At 48.1% G+C, this 20000-nt stretch overlaps 3 protein-coding genes across 4 annotated transcripts in view; all 3 read left to right on the plus strand.

The window, feature by feature from the left end:
- Positions 1–897: 897 nt before the first annotated feature.
- On the plus strand, positions 898–5808 carry LOC134040754 (5-hydroxytryptamine receptor 3A-like). 2 transcript variants are annotated; one of them, XM_062486833.1, is made up of 6 exons: positions 898–962; positions 1381–1541; positions 1962–2006; positions 2302–2411; positions 3281–3451; positions 3767–3891. In XM_062486833.1, exons 1-6 carry the CDS (start codon positions 923–925, stop codon positions 3768–3770), a joined length of 531 nt encoding a protein of 176 aa, XP_062342817.1. In that variant the 5' UTR covers positions 898–922; the 3' UTR covers positions 3771–3891. The 2 variants fall into 2 exon arrangements, with proteins under 2 accessions (XP_062342817.1, XP_062342808.1); XM_062486824.1 differs by lacking the exons at positions 898–962; positions 1381–1541; positions 1962–2006; positions 2302–2411 and adding exons at positions 4576–4786; positions 4945–5808 and having other exon boundaries at positions 3318–3451; positions 3767–3921.
- LOC134040092 (ectonucleotide pyrophosphatase/phosphodiesterase family member 7-like) overlaps positions 1758–20000 on the plus strand; it is a 104599-nt gene continuing 86356 nt past the window's right edge. Inside the window, exon 1 of the mRNA XM_062486325.1 lies at positions 1758–1768. The gene's annotated coding sequence lies outside the window, so the exon portion shown is untranslated. The remainder of the gene's footprint in view (positions 1769–20000) is intronic.
- Positions 6745–20000, plus strand: part of tmem104 (transmembrane protein 104) — a 30254-nt gene continuing 16998 nt past the window's right edge. The window contains 8 exon segments of the mRNA XM_062486282.1: positions 6745–7149; positions 7695–7776; positions 8371–8492; positions 10025–10106; positions 10226–10313; positions 10456–10539; positions 14225–14324; positions 15010–15106. Of these exon segments, the coding sequence (XP_062342266.1) occupies positions 7732–7776; positions 8371–8492; positions 10025–10106; positions 10226–10313; positions 10456–10539; positions 14225–14324; positions 15010–15106 (618 nt within the window). The 5' untranslated portion in view covers positions 6745–7149; positions 7695–7731.

Here is a 20000-nt window from a genome sequence, read left to right on the forward strand (position 1 = left end):
ATTAGTTCTCTTTTTACATTTACATTTAGTCATTTAGCAGACGCTCTTATCCAGAGCGACTTACAGTAAGTACAGGGACATTCCCGCAAGTAGGGTGAAGTGCCTTGCCCAAGGACACAACGTCATTTGCACGCCGGGAATCGAACTGGCAACCTTCAGATTACTAGCCCGATTCCCTAACCGCTCAGCCACCTGACTCCTTTTTTCTGCCAACCAGCAGTTGCTTTTTATGTCTGTGTGTTACTCTGTGTCCACTATAAAGAGGAGCTCTCTGATGCACATGATCGTGCAACAGACCATCTCTGCTTCTGTCAGCTGGGTCATTATTGTTTGGTGTTCCCTTCCTCTCCTCCTCTTCCTCTCAGCCAACTGACAAACCACTGCCGTTCCTCCTCCTGCCATCAGGCCAACATCCCAAGACCTCTGTTCCTCAGCTGGGAACGAGGGAACGTGGTCTACAAGACCTCTGTTCCTCAGCTGGGAACGAGGGAACGTGGTCTACAAGACCTCTGTTCCTCAGCTGGGAGCGAGGGAACGTGGTCTACAAGACCTCTGTTCCTCAGCTGGGAACGTGGTCTACATTCTACAAGACCTAATGAGACATGATTGAGACCTAAGCCTGGTGGTCTCAATCAGCCCTAAACCTCCCCAGGGGGCCTCGGGTGACAACAAACGGGTGTTTACTTTGCATCATCCACAGAGACACACAGAGGAACAATTGAACCTGCAACCCGATCTGCCGTCAAATGCTTCACCAGCGAGCGATATCTCTGGCGAGCGCCGTGAGTGAAGCAGACTGGCTGGGCTTCTGATTGGTCCTCTTTGGTGTGACGCTGTTCAAACAGCTGACATTACATCCCAGGGATACATGGCCCCATCTGAGGCCTTCCTCAGTCTGGAGCTGGACCTCCGACTAGGAATCATGATGGCTGGAGGGCTGCTGTTCTGGCTGGCTCTGATGGGTGAGCTGTGTGTGTTGTCTATGTCTGTCTGTCTGTCTGTCTGTCTGTCTGTCTGTCTGACTGTGTCTCTCTGTCTGTCTGTCTGTCTGTGTTTGTCTGTCTGTCTGTCTATCTGTCTGTCTGTCTGTCTGTCTGTCTGTCTGTCTGTGTCTGTGTCTGTGTCTGTGTCTGTCTGTCTGTCTGTCTGTCTGTGTCTCTCTGTCTGTCTGTCTGTGTTTGTCTGTCTGTCTGTCTGTCTGTCTGTCTGTCTATCTATCTGTCTGTCTGTCTGTCTGTCTGTCTGTGTCTGTGTCTGTCTGACTGTGTCTGTCTGTCTGTGTCTGTCTGTGTCTGTCTATGTCTGTATGTGTCTGTCTGTCTGTGTTTGTCTGTCTGTGTCTGTCTGTCTGTGGATTAATCCTGCGCCTCCTCTTCACAGTATGTGATGTGTCCAGTGATAACTGCAGCTATGTTGCTCTCCTGGAAAAGCTGAATCTTATGGAGAAGAATGATTTTCTGGCTAACATCAGGCCCGTGCGGAACATGACCACACGCACCCATGTGAAGGTGGACATGTTCCTCTCAGGGATCCTGGACGTGGTGAGAACCTTCAGTTGTACATCACAGGTTCTCCGGGTGCTGCCAATCAGAAGACTCGGCTAGTAGTTAGCATGATTTTACTGGACATATACAAACACATCATCTTTGCGGTGCACTCTCTAACTGGGAAACCCGACCTGAAACTTTGTCTCGACATCAGTGGCATAGAGCTTAGATATTCCTTATCCCCCTGATAGATTACTCAGCAGCAACGTTAGAACACGAGAGTTCCTTGTCTTACGTAGATACTGTCGAGCACCCTGTAGACGTTGATGAGAGTGACTGGATGGCTGTAACGTGACAGTGGCACATGGCAGTTCTAAACTTGTCGAAAAACACTGGTTCTAATCATGTCTAAAAATCCCTGCTTCTAATGTCTCCACTCGCTTCTGTTGTACACCTTTACATCTCCTCCGACAGAATGCCAAGAGCCAGACGCTCACCTGCTCGGTCAGCACCCTCTTAGTGAGTATGAAGTCCTTATTCAGTCACTGATCACTGCTGCTGCAGGCATTTGAGTGATTGAGAAATATGTTTGTTTACAGAAATATGTGAATGATAAAATGAGAAAAATAAATTTGACAGGAATGGAAGGGTGAATGACGACGTGGATTGAGAGGTGAATAGATGATTAATGAATGTTTGGGTGAATATTGGATGCATGGTGACTGAATAGATAGGTGAGTGAATTAATTGATGGATAGGCAGGTGAATTAATGTATTAATGGATGTATTGATTGAGTCTTCCCATTTTTAACAGACCTGGGACAATGAGTTCATCTCTTGGGATCCGAAGGAGTTCTGTGGCAAGCGCTCCATCCAAGTCCCTAGAGAGAGGCTCTGGAAACCGGACATAATCATCCAAGAGGAGTAAGAACCATCTATATCTCTTCCTAAACCCTATTTTAATTCCCCTTTACATAATACTGTAATCATTATGCATTCATTTAGCAGATACTTTTATCTAAAGCCTCGTAAAGAACAGGGGGATTTGAACCTGTGACCTCTGGCCATGCAGTATTTGACAATGAGCTATACTGTACACACACCCTGTTTTTCTCAAGAACTTCATTTCTCTTTATCCTACCATCCTCTCTCATCCTTTCTCTTCAATCTCCCTGTTCTCTTTCCTCCTTCGGTCCGCTCATCCATGTCCCCCTGTCCTCCCGTTCTTATCACTCGATTGTTTTTTATGATTTTAATCAACACTGAACAGACAAAGATGTCAACAAAAAGTGATTAACAAAGGTGCAACACGTTTGAACTAATCGAAGTTTAGTTGGAAGTTACTTTCAAAACCCGTATGTTAAGTTTATCCCAGTCAGAAACAATTTACATAAGACGTACATATTTGCCAGTAGTTTTTGTTGTTGTTGAAGGTATGATGACTCTACAGGGGGCACATGTCTCTCCTGAAGGGTCATCAGTCCACAGCAAACAACAGTTTGAATGGAGCAGCGCTGAAAATTGAATATCCTCTATAATTGATGGTCAATAGTGGACAGCACTGTTATCATAACAAGCCATCTTTCACCTCTTACCGTGAAGAGACTTGACAAAGCCAGCCTTTGTGTGTTCCACTGTGCATACAATGCTTAGTGTATGGTTTCAGAGGAAACCAGGTGCTTTTACATGATGAAAAGGCCTCGCCCGACTTCTAAAGGAAAAAGGGTAACATGGTACATGTAAATGTAAAGCCTACCCAGATGTGGTGTTCTGTGTGCCTGCACCCTGCGCAGCATTTCTGACACCGGCAGCACTACGTCCAGTCGGCAGGCACGGGTGTGCCCAGGACTGGTCCAGGTGGTGGACCAGAGGAAGCTGACCACCACCTGTGGCATGGACATGTACAAGTTCCCCCTGGACCTCCAGATCTGCACCTGTCACCTTTTATTCACTCTTGAATTACGGTAGGGGTAAATGGACTACAGTGATGGGCAACTTAACAGAGAGTTCTTTTCTGTCATTTGTCTGGAGCTTGTAGTTTTATTTGGTATATTTTGCCTTGGCAGCATTATGACAAAAGCGGTAACTTGGTGCTATAGTGAATGACCTGTATATGTGAATAAAATGTACATTATTTCGAAGGAAGTAAGTAAGCTGGTAAAAAATTGCATTACCCATTACACCAAAATGCGATATCTTCCATCCAATGTCTTCTTGGCCTAATGTTAAATGTTGCTAAAATTGTGTTTTGGTATCTGATATTCAATCTCTGTCCGTAGATGACATCACCTTGGGATGCTTGATCACAGAAGATTCCAAGAACAACTTCAGCAGAAGGAACTTAAATCAAGGGGAATGGGACTTCCTGTTCATGGAAACCTCTAAGATTAACTTTACAGTGGATGGTGCCACTTGGTGTCAGCTAGAATACAAGGTAGACTGTCTCCTTCGAAACTGACAGATAATAATGCATTCTTTATTCATGTTGCAGTACCTCTACTTTCACCCCATAATCAAGTTGAAGTAGTAAACTCATTAATCTGTATGAATAATGCCTGTTAGTCCCATCACATCTGGTGCCACTGGTAAGTAGGTGAGTCAGTTAACTGCGTTCAAACCTGAGTCTGAACTCCAGAGAGGGCAAGTGAGGGTGGTAATGATATTGACAAGAGACGCCTGTAATACAGTATAGTGTACTCACATTCATGTGGATCCAAACAGCTCTCTGACAGTTTGAATCCAAGCTATATCTATATCTATCGTTATGTATTATGTATTCATTTAGCAGACTATATTATCCAAAGTGATAAACCTGCAATCTCTAGATCTGTGGTCAAATACTCGACCACTGAGCTGTACCTGTCCCCTGCCCCTCCATTCATTACATTTAGCAGACGCTCTTATCCAGAGCGACTTACAGTAAGTACAGGGACATTCCCCCCCCGAGGCAAGTAGGGTTAAGTGCCTTGCCCAAGGACACAACTTAATTTCGCACGGCCGGGAATCGAACCGGCAACCTTCTGATAAGTAGCCCGATTCCCTAACCGCTCAGCCATCTGACACCCATCCCTCCCTCTATGTGTGTCAGATCCACATCCAAAGGAGGCCTCGGCTGTACCTCCTCAACCTGGCCATGCCCATCGTCTTATTCCTGGTTCTGGACTTGGCCTCCTTCTTCATCAACCAGGCCAGGGGAGAGAAGCTGGGCTTCAAGATCACCATCCTGCTCTCCATCTCTGTCCTGCTGCTCATCCTCAACGACATCCTGCCCTCCACCGCCGACAAGCTGCCACTCATAGGTCAGAGGTCAAGCCTAAAATGGCCGCCATGGTCACAGCCAATGAAACACTCCTGGAAACCTTAAACAGGGCCCAGAAAGGACAGTGGACTTCATGTGATAAATAAATCTGAGCTTGTTCCGTTGTTTTGGTGACTGTTATCTGTGCCTGTGACCCAGCTTTTCACTGCAGCACTATCTTCTTCATGGTGGGTTTAAGCCTGCTGGAGTCCATTCTGGTGGGCTTCTTAGGAGACCTGGACAGCAAGGGGAGCCAGGACTCGGGCGGGCGGAATGGGGACCCCCAGATCCTGAGCTCAGCTACTGGGGGAACAGCACAGGAGAGGGACCCCCATCTGGAGGAGGTGGAAGAGGTGCCACTGGAGGAGAGATCTGATGACCAGAAGGGCAGGAGGCCAGAGGAGCAGGAGACCAGAGGGGCAGGAGGTCAGAGGGAACCTGGGTACTGGGGGAGAGTGGCCAGAGGCATCGACAAGGCCTACTTCTGCTTCTACCTGTTCAGCACAGTGGTCTTCTTCATATACATAAATGTTCAGTGGTTTTTCTAAACGTGTTGGTTCACAGAACTTTTGTGCTTTTCAGTCTTTCTTGTGGAGTCGTCATAAGTTGTGTATCGTATCTTGCAGATGTTTAGAAGAGGTTAGAATGAGGCTGGGTCTGTGTCGGAAAGGATGGGAATTGTACTGTACTTAAGTAGATTTTTCTGGTATGAGTACTTTACTTCAATATTTATTTTCTGACAACATTTTACTTTCACTCCTTACATTTTTTACACAAATATCTGTTCTCCCTACTTCACGCAAAACAGATGTAAGCTAGTCTACGAAGCTACCATCCAAGATGGCACCGATGATGGCTGCCTCGGTCGTTAGGTCGTTCTGATTCTGATTCTGATTCTACCACGAGCAAGGCAGAAGGCAGCAAGAAAAAAGAGATAAAAAAAAACCTTTTGTGTCGTGAAAAAGTTTGGATGGGTTGACAAAATATTTTCAAAACATAATAAGTTTCTAAACTTTTTATGGAAGTCCTTTCTCCTTGTGTAACCGCTTTGTGGTCTTCTCAAACACATATTGTGGTCCTTCTGATGTGTGGGGGTTCGGTGTTAAACAGGTTATAAATGTAATCAGTTTCTCATCAAGCTAACCACAATCTGCTCCGAGAAACTAGTACTTCTGTAGCACAGTTACGCATGCAGTAGTATGTGCTGTAATATTGTAGACTGTATTGTGCAATAATATATTATACTGCAAATAAAACTGACTAACTTAATTTTGACCTTTTTTTGTTTTCATTTACTGCAACTTGCTTCCACAATGATTTTCGGGAACACATTTACTAACCAGGCCACTTTCACCCAAACCAGCCACTTTCACCCAAAAAACACAGGCCACTTTCACCCAAACCAGGCCAAACTTACTAATTGCTAACTATAGCACTTTCGAGGATCGTGTTGTTCAATTGAAATTTGTTTAACTACATGCTCTTCTGGTTCCACCCATTGGCACTTATTTGCTTTTCACAATGTATGCTTCATGTTTGGCTACCCGCAATGTTTTTGGGGTTCATCTCGTTGTTTATGATCATCGACCTATGCAATCTTTGTAAAGCTCTCTCTTATAAGTCGCTTTAGATAAAACCGTCTGCTAAATGACTAAATGTAAATGTAATTATTCGACTCATTGTTAAGTGATCAATTTAATTACAAGTTATAATAATCGTTACTGTGGGATCAGTAAATTCCAAAGAAGAGGAAATGAATCGCGTGATAAAGAGAGAGGATCTCCAGAAAAGTAGTCAAGTGCTCGGTTTGACAGCTTGCAATTTCGATTCAAATGTCATATGACTTGCTCTGTCTGATAACGCCTCTTTCGGTCACATGACTGGCTACACCCATTAGGTTCATTCGAATGCAAAACACCATAAAATATTGCGTCATGTGACCGACCCAGTTGTAGACTTGTATCAGGTGTAGGTAGGCCAAGGGCAAATATTTTATATTAACGGACTTTGTAAACTGGAAGCGCCGAATTTACCCATTTGAACCACCATATCAGAAAGATAAATTATTGAGCACAACGAAGAATACGGCATTTAAAGTTTGGGTTAATGGGTTGTCGGGAATGTCCTGAGATACAAAACTAAGTACAACAAACATTAGCTAGTGCTTGCCGCTGTAGCACAATCCAAGTAGCGAAGGAGCCACTTCACAAGTCATAAGCAACTTATTTTCTCTTTTGCCTATTTCCCCACAAAAACCTCTGGTACCAGTCAATCAAGACTGGACATATGCCATTTAGGATAGCCGTTATTTCGAATCAGCTGGCTGGCTGGCTGCGCGGTTAGCCAGTTGTACTTCGGAGGAAGGTGAGTTGCTATGTTGAAAGTGTTTACTTTTCGCTTTGCAGGTGTTTTTTAACCAGATGCCAGACTAGACGGATAGCTACTTGATAATATTGAAGACAGATTACAGTAGCTGCATACTACCGTTGTTGTGCATGACTAACAGTCAGTGGCTAGAGAGCTAGCTAGCACTATAGTAGCTGTTTGCGAGCTTATCGACGCAATCATTAGCTAAAATGCCCTGTTTGTAGCTAGTTACTGTACTAGCGTAGCTACCAAGCTAGCTCAAGTACTAGACTAGAATAGTCGAGAGAGTAGTCTATACTCTGGCAAAAATGAGATTTTATGCGAAGCCTGGTCAAGTATCCAGGTATTTTTCTCTCTTTTCGACACATGCTGCTTTTTTTGATCTGACAATCTGGTCAGTTGTGACAATTAGCAAGTACAATTATTTGTAGTAGCTTGATAGGTGCCTGACTACTGTTTATAGTTGACCATTTGCCCACATATATTGAACTACAGTAGGCTAAAGTTGTAGTTGATGGATATTCGCGTGTTCTACTTTTCAGATTGTGACCGGCGAGAGTGTCCGTCCACCCCAACGCCATGGCTGGTGGTATCACCGAGAGCGGGGAGCCCTACTCCCCGTTTGTAAGTATCAGCTGGGACGTTATTGGAGTTTCTGTCAAGAACGTCACTAACATCACCCCTTGCTCTGCCGCTAATTATTGGTGGGGACGATTCAATGTTCCCTTGACATTGATAGGTTTATGTCCCCACTGTCTATCCCTAAACATGGCTGTATGCTGTGGTTATTTTAGTTAGTCATCACAGAACAGGACACAGGAAGAGTAGGTGCTGGCACGCCACACATGTATTGCAAAGGTCAGAAACACTGTCTGGCCTAGCTGCGGTTGTACAGAGAGCCCATGTTATTTGTTTCTACTTTGTCCACTCTTATTTCATCAGCTACAGTGCAGATTTGTCCTGGAGATCCACAAAGTTTAGCTCCACTCTGTGCTGAGGCCTGTCAGACTAAACCAGGTTCTATGAAGTCTCTTTTGTGGCTCAGGGACAGTGATGGCTCCCTGGTGACTGTCAGTGATGAATATGAAGAGGAAAATGTCCCCAGTCTAGCCACCATGACTGGACCTGTTCTGTCATCCACCTTCCTGGTTCTTGTGCCCGTCCTAAACTCTTACCCTGTGTGTGTATGTGTATGTCTCTGTTGTGTGGTTCTTCCAGGTGGGGCTAGTGTACATGTTCAACCTGATCGTAGGCACTGGGGCATTGACCATGCCCAGGGCCTTCGCCACGGCTGGCTGGGTGGTCAGTCTGGCGCTCATCTCCTTCCTGGCCTTCATGAGGTCAGTTCACCCATCCTGGCACTAACTCTAAAGTGAAAGGGATAGCTCAGTGAGGATGGTTATAGCTCAGTGAGGATGGTTATAGTTCAGTGAGGATGGTTATAGCTCAGTGAGGATGGGTATAGCTCAGTGAGGATGGTTATAGCTCAGTGAGGATGGTTATAGCTCAGTGAGGATGGTTATAGCTCAGTGAGGATGGGTATAGCTCAGTGAGGATGGGTATAGCTCAGTGAGGATGGGTATAGCTCAGTGAGGATGGTTATATCTCAGTGAGGATGGGTATAGCTCAGAGAGGATGGGTATAGCTCAGTGAGGATGGTTATAGCTCAGTGAGGATGGGTATAGCTCAGTGAGGATGGTTATAGCTCAGTGAGGATGGTTATAGCTCAGTGAGGATGGTTATAGCTCAGTGAGGATGGTTATAGCCCAGTGAGGATGGTTATAGCTCAGTGAAGATGGTTATAGCTCAATGAGGATGGGTATAGCTCAGTGAGGATGGGTATAGCTCAGTGAGGATGGGTATAGCTCAGTGAGGATGGGTATAGCTCAGTGAGGATGGGTATAGCTCAGTGAGGATGGTTATAGCTCAGTGAGGATGGTTATAGTTCAGTGAGGATGGGTATAGCTCAGTGAGGATGGTTATAGCTCAGTGAGGATGGTTATAGCTCAGTGAGGATGGTTATAGCTCAGTGAGGATGGTTATAGCTCAGTGAGGATGGGTATAGCTCAGTGAGGATGGGTATAGCTCAGTGAGGATGGTTATAGTTCAGTGAGGATGGGTATAGCTCAGTGAGGATGGGTATAGCTCAGTGAGGATGGGTATAGCTCAGTGAGGATGGGTATAGCTCAGTGAGGATGGGTATAGCTCAGTGAGGATGGTTATAGCTCAGTGAGGATGGTTATAGTTCAGTAAGGATGGGTATAGCTCAGTGAGGATGGTTATAGCTCAGTGAGGATGGTTATAGCTCAGTGAGGATGGTTATAGCTCAGTGAGGATGGTTATAGCTCAGTGAGGATGGGTATAGCTCAGTGAGGATGGGTATAGCTCAGTGAGGATGGTTATAGTTCAGTGAGGATGGGTATAGCTCAGTGAGGATGGGTATAGCTCAGTGAGGATGGTTATAGCTCAGTGAGGATGGTTATAGCTCAGTGAGGATGGTTATAGCTCAGTGAGGATGGTTGTAGCTCAGTGAAGATGGGTGTAGCTCAGTGAGGATGGGTGTAGCTCAGTGAGGATGGTTATAGCTCAGTGAAGATGGGTGTAGCTCAGTGAGGATGGGTGTAGCTCAGTGAGGATGGGTGTAGCTCAGTGAGGATCAGTGAAGCTGAGGGCTAGCACATTGGACCAAGATCAAGAGGTCCCATGCTGGTTCAAATGAAGTTCAGTATCTCTTCATTTATGCCCTCATCTCTTTCCTTCTCTCTATACCCCTCCCTCTCTATCTCTCTCCTTCTCCCCCCTCCCCCTTTCACCATCCCTCCTTCTACTCACTCAACTCTCTCTCCTCCTCCCTTTCTCGTTCCCTCCTCAGCTACATGACCACCACGTTCGTGATCGAGGCGATGGCTTCAGCCAATGCTCAGCTGCGCTGGAAGAGGAGAGAGCAGGAGGAGGTGAGTTGGCGGCCATCTTGTCCCAACAAGCACAGATATTTAACGTAGTCGAAGTTGCTGCTCTTTCGTGTTGTGATGCTGTCAATTCTCTCCTGTGTTTGGAATCCTCCCATCTTCAGGTGGAAGACAGCGACTCCACCTCTGATTACTCTGACGATGATGTCATCATCAGGGGACGGCCGGAGGCAAGGCCGATTCTGTCCATCCGTGAGTGACCTCCCCCCCCCCCCCCCACCCCCGCCCCTCCCCCCCCTCCCCCCCCCTCCCCCCGCCCCTCCCCCCCCTCCCCCCCCCCTTCCCCCCCCCTCCCACACACACACATTCACTCTAACCCTGTGCCTGTCTTCAGAGAGGCCTGGAGGCCCAGTGGATCAGTTTGACATCGTGGAGCGTGTGGAGATGGGTCAGATGGCCTCCATGTTCTTCAACAAAGGTAGGAACTCCTCACCATGACGACTGCACTGGTTTTAGATGGCTAGTCTCATAGTCTCAGTGGGTGATGGAGGGACGGGGGTGGAAGGGTAGAGGGATTGTGTGTTGAAGGTTATGCGGGACCACTGCCTCCCCTTCATGTCCCATTGTCACCCACACACAGAGAGAGAGGCTGTTTCTTCTAATGGGTTGTAATTATGGAAGGATAAATTGCCTCAGGTTGTAATGACCTATTTGAGACCCCATCAAGGCCACATTTTAATCTTCATAGCCCGTGTGTGTGTGTGTGTGTGTGTGTGTGTGTGTACGTGTACGTATTTCATCTTTGTGTGTGTCTGTACTTACTGTATATGTCATCTGTTTTTGCGTGTGTGTGCACCAACAGGATTGTTGTGTGAGTGATTGGGTGGCTAATGAAAGCTTGGCTAGCGTAGCCGTGACAGAATCACGTTCACCTTGAACCAGAAACAAAAGCACCCTGCTTCTGTTAGAGACACACACACACACACACACACACACACTCCTCTCCTGTCTCAACAGTCTAGAAGCATGTCCTGTCAGTGTGTCCTGTCTCAGAGAGAGGGGAGGATGGGTGCTGTGTCTCAGAGAGAGGGGAGGATGGGTGCTGTGTCTCAGAGAGAGAGAGGAGGATGGGTGCTGTGTCTCAGAGAGAGAGGAGGATGGGTGCTGTGTCTCAGAGAGAGAGGAGGATGGGTGCTGTGTCTCAGAGAGAGAGGAGGATGGGTGCTGTGTCTCAGAGAGAGAGAGGGGAGGATGGGTGCTGTGTCTCAGAGAGAGAGGATGGGTGCTGTGTCTCAGAGAGAGGGGAGGATGGGTGCTGTGTCTCAGAGAGAGAGAGGGGAGGATGGGTGCTGTGTCTCAGAGAGAGAGAGGGGAGGATGGGTGCTGTGTCTCAGAGAGAGAGAGGGGAGGATGGGTGCTGTGTCTCAGAGAGAGAGGATGGGTGCTGTGTCTCAGAGAGAGAGAGGAGGATGGGTGCTGTGCCTCAGAGAGAGAGAGGAGGATGGGTGCTGTGTCTCAGAGAGAGAGGAGGATGGGTGCTGTGTCTCAGAGAGAGAGGAGGATGGGTGCTGTGTCTCAGAGAGAGGAGGATAGGTGCTATCCCATCTCTGTACAGCAGGTGGAGCCGTTGACTCACACATCAAAATGTCACTGCCCACAAACACTCACAGTTTAATACACACACACACACACACACACACCCACAGGTCCACACAAATACCCACACACCACTCATGTAAACAAATACACATTAAGATGTGCACACAACAAATATAGATACACGTCTCCCCGGGTTTGAGGTAACCCTTGGTGGGATCTCTCCATGGTGTGTCTGTCCTCTACGGCAGGTGAGACAAGGAGGCATCGATCTCTGTTTCTCTCCTCTCTTGCTCTCTCTCTCTTGCTCTCTCTCTCTCTCTCTCTCTCTCTCTCTCTCTCTCTCTCTCTCTCTCTCTCTCTCTCTCTCTCTCTCTCTCTCTCTCTCTCGCTCTCTCTTGCTCTCTCTCTCTCTCGCTCTCTCTCTCGCTCTCTCTTGCTCTCTCTCTCTCTTGCTCTCTCTCTCTCTTGCTCTCTCTCTCTTGCTCTCTCTCTCTCTCTCTCTCTCTCTCTCTCTTTGTGCAGGTGGAGAGCTGCCCAGTGACTCTAATCAGATCTGAATTAGATGGGCACTGGGCCCAGCATGCAGGAGAAAACTGTCTGTGAGTGTGGTCGTGCGTTAGTGGGCGTGCGTGTTAGTGGGCGTGCGTGTTAGTGGTCGTGCGTGTTAGTGACACCCTGTTCAGGGTCACTGCTCTGTTCAGTGACCCTATACAGAGCAGTGTGTTAGTGTGTGCTGTAGAAGCAGGACACCTGTGTGTGTGTGTGTGTGTGTGTGTGTGTGTGTGTGTGTGTGGGGGGGGGGGGGGGACATCCAGGCTCCTCAGTTACTGAGATAACTAGAGGCTGTAGCCTTCATTCCTGCTCTGGTCGTTACTGAGATAACTAGAGGCTGTAGCCTTCATTCCTGCTCTGGTCGTTACTGAGATAACTAGAGGCTGTAGCCTTCATTCCTGCTCTGGTCGTTACTGAGATAACTAGAGGCTGTAGCCTTCATTCCTGCTCTGGTCGTTACTGAGATAACTAGAGGCTGTAGCCACCTCTCCTCCTCCTCACCTCTCCTCCTCCTCACCTCTCCTCTTCACCTGTCCTTATCACCTCTCCTTATCACCTCTCCTCTTCATCTTTCCTTATCACCTCTCCTCCTCACCTTTCCTTATCATCTCTCCTCCTCCCCCCTCCTCCTCACCTCTCCTCCTCCCCCCCAGATCAGAGGAATCAGTTCAGCCTGTAAAACTATAACCCTGCCTGTGTTTTATGTGTTTTTAATGGACTCATCTCTCTCATTTCCCTGGCAGTAATGAATGACCTGGCAGCTGCACCTATGTCTGTGTCTGTCTGTGTCTGTCTGTGTGTGTGTGTGTGTGTGTGTCTGTCTCTGTGTGTGTCTGAGTGTCTGTCTTTGGAGAGGTGTGTGCTGGTTGTCTGGAGTGTGTGTGTGTGTGTGTGGGGTGGTGCATTTGTGTGTGCTGAGATTTCTGTGTGTGTGGAGGCCTGACAAGGAAATGTTCCCTCCTAAAGTGATTACTTTCTTAATTAGTGTGATTAATATTCCTCTGGTGAAGAAGACATGACTGTTATGACTGTTCTCTCCCTGAGGGTGGGATGGAGGGTGGGATGGAGGGGCGGAGGAGTGCAGGGGGAGAAGATTGCAGTTGATGGAGTGATGACATGAGCTATTAGAGGAGAAGTGTGCCAGTTGTCCGGTGTCTCCTCAGAGGGGGGGATGAAGGATCTGCTAACCTGGACTGTGGAAGGACACTGGCTGCTGCCTGTCCTCCAGCCTGTCCCCCAGCCTGTCCCCCAGCCTGTCCCCCAGCCTGTCCCCCAGCCTGTCCCCTGCCTGTCCCCTGCCTGTCCTCGGCCTGTCCCCGGCCTGTCCCCCGGCCTGTCCCCAGCCTGTCCCCAGCCTGTCCCCCGCCTGTCCCCCAGCCTGTCCCCTGCCTGTCCCCGGCCTGTCCCCTGCCTGTCCCCTGCCTGTCCCCCTGCCTGTCCCCCAGCCTGTCCCCTGCCTGTCCCCTGCCTGTCCCCCGGCCTGTCCCCCAGCCTGTCCCCCAGCCTGTCCCCTGCCTGTCCCCTGCCTGTCCCCTGCCTGTCCCCCAGCCTGTCCCCTGCCTGTCCCCTGCCTGTCCCCTGCCTGTCCCCTGCCTGTCCCCCAGCCTGTCCCCCAGCCTGTCACCAGCCTGTCCCCCAGCCTGTCCCCTGCCTGTCCCCTGCCTGTCCCCGGCCCGTCCCCTGCGCTGTACTCAATACCAGGAGGGAGAATCCATAGATTGTCCTTCTGAGTGCCTTCAGGTTTTCCTTATTCAGATTAGATATCATCAACATCTTTGCCTTAATAGAAGGCCATGACCTCACCTCTTGACCTATGGTGTCCAAGCTTCGGCGTTAGAATGCTCAAATGCTTCTGGTGTTCCAGCTAAACATGCAGCATGCGTGTGTTCCTGGTCCACATGGACCCAGATGCTAAACATGCAGCATGCGTGTCCAGTGTGTTCCTGGTCCACATGGACCCAGATGCTAAACATGCAGCATGTGCCTAACGTGTCTTCCTCTGTCCCCTGCAGTGGGGGTCAACATGTTCTACATCTGCATCATCGTGTACCTGTACGGAGACCTGGCCATCTACGCTGCCGCAGTGCCTCTGTCCCTCATGGAGGTGGCCTGGTAAGATCCACATCACACTCTCACCCTCTCACTCTCACCCTCTCACTCTCACCCTCTCACTATCACCCTCTAACTCTCACCCTCACACTCTCACCCTCTCACTCTCACCCTCACCCTCTCACCCTCTCACCCTCACACTCTCACTCTCACACTCACCCTTTCACACTCTCACTCTCTAACTCTCACCCTCACCCTCTCACCCTCTCACTCTTACTCTCACTCTCACCCTCTCACCCTCACTCTCACACTCTCACCCTCACTCTCACACTCTCACCCTTTCACCCTCTCACTCTCACTCTCTAACTCTCACCCTCTCACTCTCACCCTCTCACCCTCTCTCTCTACCCCTCTCACTCTACCCCTCACTCACCTTCACCCTTCCAGCCCTCCCACACTGACCCTCTCACCCTCCTACTCTCTCACCCTCACATTCCCATCTTCTTCACCCTAACACTATCAGTACCACCAAATCAGTCTCTCTCTCTCTCTCCTCCCATTGGTGCTTCTCCCTCCTGGACAGGTTGTTATTGCTTGCCCATTGGCTACAGGAGTGCAGACAGCTAGTGCTCAGTTATTCCATATTGGGACTGTCAAGGCTTTATGAATTAGCCCCGCCAGCCGAAAAGACACAACCAAAGGCTACAGACCTGATGACTTACGTGTGTGTGTGTGTGTGTGTCTGCAGTGGGAACCAGTCGTGCAGTGCAGGCAGTGTACAGTACAACGACACAGATGTGTGTTGGGGATCGATCAGCAGATTAAACGCATACAGAGTCTTCCTGGTGAGTAGAGACACGCTGTCTGTCTGTCTCTCTATCTGTGTCTGTCTCTCTCTGTGTCTGTCTCTCTGTGTCTGTCTGTCTCTCTATCTGTCTGTCTGTCTGTCTGTCTGTCTCTGTCTCTCTATCTGTCTGCCTCTCTCTGTGTCTGTCTCTCTGTGTCTGTCTGTCTCTCTCTGTCTCTCTATCTGTCTGTCTGTTTCTCTCTGTCTCTATCTGTGTGTCTGTCTCTCTCTGTCTCTCTCCCTGTGTGTCTGTCTGTCTCTCTGTGTGTCTCTCTCTCTCTGTCTCTCTCTCTGTGTCTCTCTCTCTCTCTCTCTCTCAGTTCAGTTCAGTTCAAAGGGCTTTATTGGCATGAAAACAACAATTGTTCATATTGCCAAAGCAACGGTAGAATTACAGAAATATTAATCAATGTAAATCGTGGCCTTATATATACTTATATTTCACACACTCACATACAGAGACACACACGGCAGTTTAACATATACAGTGTATCTACACCACACAGGTGTACAACTTGTATCCATGTTATTATTATTCAAGTTGGTATATTATTAATGTTGCCAAATAATCGGTATAAATAAATAAATAAGTAAATAGATACACACACACATATGTATATATACATATATATATGTATACGCATACACACATGTATACACACCCACACGTATATATACACACGCATATACCCATACATACACATACATACGCACATACAGGTTATATAATGATAATAATAATAGTAAAAATCAAATACTACATTTGAAATTCTGAAAAATTACAGTAAAATTTAAACAAAATATTAAAACAAAAATTAAAACATGTTATGTTTGCCATATTATAAATTGTCCTCATTGTGGCTTTCTCTAAAGTCATGACAGGCTGATACATACTTTGCTGCTAAAATACAGCAGTTAGGTTTTTCTCCCAATAAATAAACCAGTCTCTCTCTATTTGTTACATTTTCAAATTCCTTGTATATGCTGGTAATTTTGGGGAAGTATTTGGTTCGAATGTCTGTATAGTGGTCACATTCTGTTAGGAAGTGGAGCTCTGTCTCCACTTCTCCCTGTGAGCAGACAGAGCACAGTCTCTCTTCTCTGGGCAGCCATGTCTGCCTGTGACGGCCTGTCTCTATGGCCAGGCCTCTCTCTCTCTCTCTCACTCTCTCTCTCTCTCTCTCTCTCTCTCTCTCTCTCTCTCTCTCTCTCTCTCTCTCTGTCTCTGTGTCTGTCTCTCTCTCTCTGTCTGTCTGTCTGTCTGTCTGTCTCTGTCTCTCTATCTGTGTGTCTGTCTGTCTCTGTCTCTCTCTCTGTGTGTCTGTCTCTCTCCTGGTCTCTCTGTACCTGCAGCTTGTATACGACACCTCCTCGTGTCTGCCACCTCCTCAGGCAGCCTGCTGTAACCCAGACGACCATGTCCTGACATGCCAACCTCATCTGTATTAGTGTCAGACTAAAATCCCTCAGAGCCCTGTCCTCTCTCCCCCGTCTCTTGCCCCCCTGTCTCTCCCCTGTCTCTCGCTCTCTCTGCCCTGGTGTGCCAGCCGCTGTCAGACTAGCCCCCAGGAACTCTCACCTCTCCTCTCCTTCTCTGCCTACCCACCTCTCTCTCCCTCTCCTTCCTCTCACCTGCCCCCCCCCCCCTCTCTCCCTATTTCCACTTGAGTGTGTGTGCGCATGTGAACGTGTGAGTGAGCGTCTGTGTGTATGCATGTGTGTGTATGCATGTGTGTTTATGCATGTGTGTTTATGCCTGCCCTTGAAGTCCTAAGAGAGCTAAACTCTTGTGATTTTCACTCTTGCTTTAACTTTACGGGCCGACATTGATAGATGGGCTGATCTCACCCTGTGTTATTCCCTCCCCCCCCGTGCCTCCCCCTCCCATCTCCTTGTTCAATCTAAACTGTGCCAACTCAAACAGTTGACTAATAAATGAATCTTTTGCAGTTTGATCTCGTAAGCTTCTTGCTGCATGTAAACAAATGGAAATGATGCTGATGCATTGTCTTCTGTGTTTGTACACAAATTTTTGTGTGAGTGTGTGTGTGTACATCTGTATGTGTGTGTGTGTGTATATCTGTATATGTGTGTGTGTGTGTGTGTGTGTACCCGCATGCTTGTTGCTTGATGTGAATTCTTATGACCATAATCCTAGCTGGTACTTTTCTGCTGCTGGGTTCAGCCTCAGCTGGTCAGGTCGACCTGACCTGACCTGACCTCTGACCTGACCGAACGTGACGAAGCTTCATCCCTTCCTGTTTACTGAAGAAGTGGTGTTTCCTTAGTTAGTCTCTCCTCTCACAGGCGTTCAGATAGCTTCGACTAGAGAGACGTCTGTTCCCTCTCTTCCTCCTCAGTGAAGCCTCATTAGGTGTTCTCTCTTCTCTCTCTTCCTCTCTTCTCTGTCTTCTCTCTTCCTCCCTTTATTTTTGATGGAGAGATTCCCCATTTGGTACACTGTCCACCTCGCTCTCGCTCTCTTTCTCTCTCTGTCTGTGTGTCTGTCTCTCTGTCTGTCTGTGTGTCTGTCTCTCTCTCTGTCTGTGTGTCTGTCTCTCTCTCTGTTTTTCTTCCAGCCACTGTCATGCAGACAGTGGCTGGATGACTGTTTTTACCAACTGCTATTTCCAGCCAGTCAGTCAGTCAGTCAGTCGAACAGGAGCGTTTCATGATGTTGTGTTGCTCTCATTGTTATATTGTCATTTTACTGGCGATGCCAGACCATGTTTTGAGTTGAGAGAGAATTCTTAATGGCTGTTTCTGTCTCGGCCATGCTGTTAGCTTGATTTAGGCAGTCTCGGAGGAGTACATTATCTGTGTATTATTTGAAGAAGTACGGTCCTAGGTTTCTGAGATGTCCTTCCTGTCCTTCTCTTGTAGGTGGCTTGAGAGGGGGAGCTGGCGAGACAGACAGGGGGATACGGAGGGAGGGGGATGTGGACGAGAGGAAGAGATAGAGGGAGGGGCGGAGGGTGGGACAAAGTGACAAAGTGAGGGAGCGAGAGAGAGAGATCCTGTGAGTGTCCAGATGAGGGGTAGTGTCAGACAGAGTAGTGGTATTGATAGTTGGCTCTCAAGGGATTCTCGTCTCTACTCAACACCACACCAGCTTAAAAGCCCTCCCTCCCTCCCTCCCTCCCTCCCTCCCTGTTATCTTCCTCTCGTTTCCCAGAGAGCAAACACCACAAGGCCATGATGCTCTTCCTGAAGCCCATTGGCTCTCTCTATACCACACACACAAACACACATTATTTCTCTTCATTTATTTCGGGTCCTGTCTCTCTCTCTCTCTCTCTCTCTCTCTCTCTCTCTCTCTCTCTCTCTCTCTCTCTCTCTCTCTCTCTCTCTCTCTCTCTCTCTCTTCTCTCTCTCTCTCTCTCTCTCTCTCTCATGAGTTCTTTCTCGCTGGTCTCTCTCTCCCCTCCCCCTGATCAGTCTCTTCTAGTCTTCATTGAGAGCCCGAAAGGTCATTGATTGTCATTGATTGTAGCCCTCTGCCAGAGACAGAGACTCAGTAACATCACTCCAGTGATGGAGTCTGTTTGGACTCAGTGGGGGTTCGGTCTGGTCTGGTCTGGTCTCCATGTGACCTGTTCCTACAGTCAATACTGCTGTGAATAGGATTCTGCTGTGTCATAGCAGAGCGAAACAGAACTTGTATCTGACTAAACACTTCATTTCATTACCACAGACTGAGTTTCGGATCGGTCGATGCAGGCCTCTCACTGCATTAAGATGTGTCTCTCACTCACTCTCACCTCAGTCAAACCTGGGGCCTCGCTTAGTCCCGGACATGTGTGTGTGTGTGTGCGCTCGTGTGTGTGTGTCGTGTTGTGACGCCATGCTGTGGTGGCATCATGTATCCAGAAGGGTTCCCTGCGTATTAGATGAGAGGGATTTAGACAGCACTTTAATAGAGATGGTGTGTGTGTGTGTCTGCTGGACTGACAGCAGATCCATACTGTATGTCAGCTCAAACCTGTGTTCTAGCTGACCATGCGTTCCTCCGGTGTGTGTGTGTGTGTGTGTGTGTTTGCATTAGTGCTCGGTTGCCCAGTGAGATCCTCCTATAAAAAGCAACCATCTGTTTTCATGCACTTTATAGTCCTTGTTTGATACACACACACACTTGCACACACATGACAATAATGCACATACATGCAGAACCTCAGGGTGTGCTTTCATGCTTGTTTGAAAGCTAGTCATGCTTTTCCTTTAGATGTTCCTCCTGTGTGTGTGTGTGTGTGTGTGGGCTCCCCTTGCGTGGTCCCCAGCTCCAACAGCTCTCCCTGCTGAGATAATCTCTATTAAACCATCTGCACTGTCATCCTCCTTCACACACACACACACACACGTAGACAGACACTCTCTCACACACACACCGACACACACACACTGTGTTGGATCTAGGGACCACATGTGGAGGGAACTCTCCTCAGGGTTCTCCAACACACAGCAGGAGAACACACCTTCAGAACCGCAGATTAAAGGGACTGAGGGGAGGAGTTGAGAATAGAAGGGTAGGGTGTAGTGTGGGTAGGAGGGAAGGGTGTAGTGTGGGTAGGAGGGTAGGAGGGAAGGGTGTAGTGTGGGTAGGAGGGTAGGAGGGAAGGGTGTAGTGTGGGTAGGAGGGTAGGACGGAAGGGTATAGGGAGGGTAGGAGGGAAGGGTGTAGGGAGGGTAGGAGGGAAGGGTATAGGGAGGGTAGGAGGGAAGGGTATAGGGAGTAGGGAGTAGGAAGGGAGATTTAGATGACCTACAGTTCAGTCACATTTAGTTTATATAAAACAGCACATGAATGAAGGCAAAGCTAAGAGTGTGTGTCTTCAGCAGAGCCAAGGTGTATGTGGGTCTTTTTAGCAGAGCTGTGTGTGTGACTGAGACTGCAT

Source organism: Osmerus eperlanus, chromosome 2 (assembly GCF_963692335.1).
Source record: "Osmerus eperlanus chromosome 2, fOsmEpe2.1, whole genome shotgun sequence".
NCBI classification, from domain to species: Eukaryota; Metazoa; Chordata; class Actinopteri; order Osmeriformes; family Osmeridae; genus Osmerus; species Osmerus eperlanus.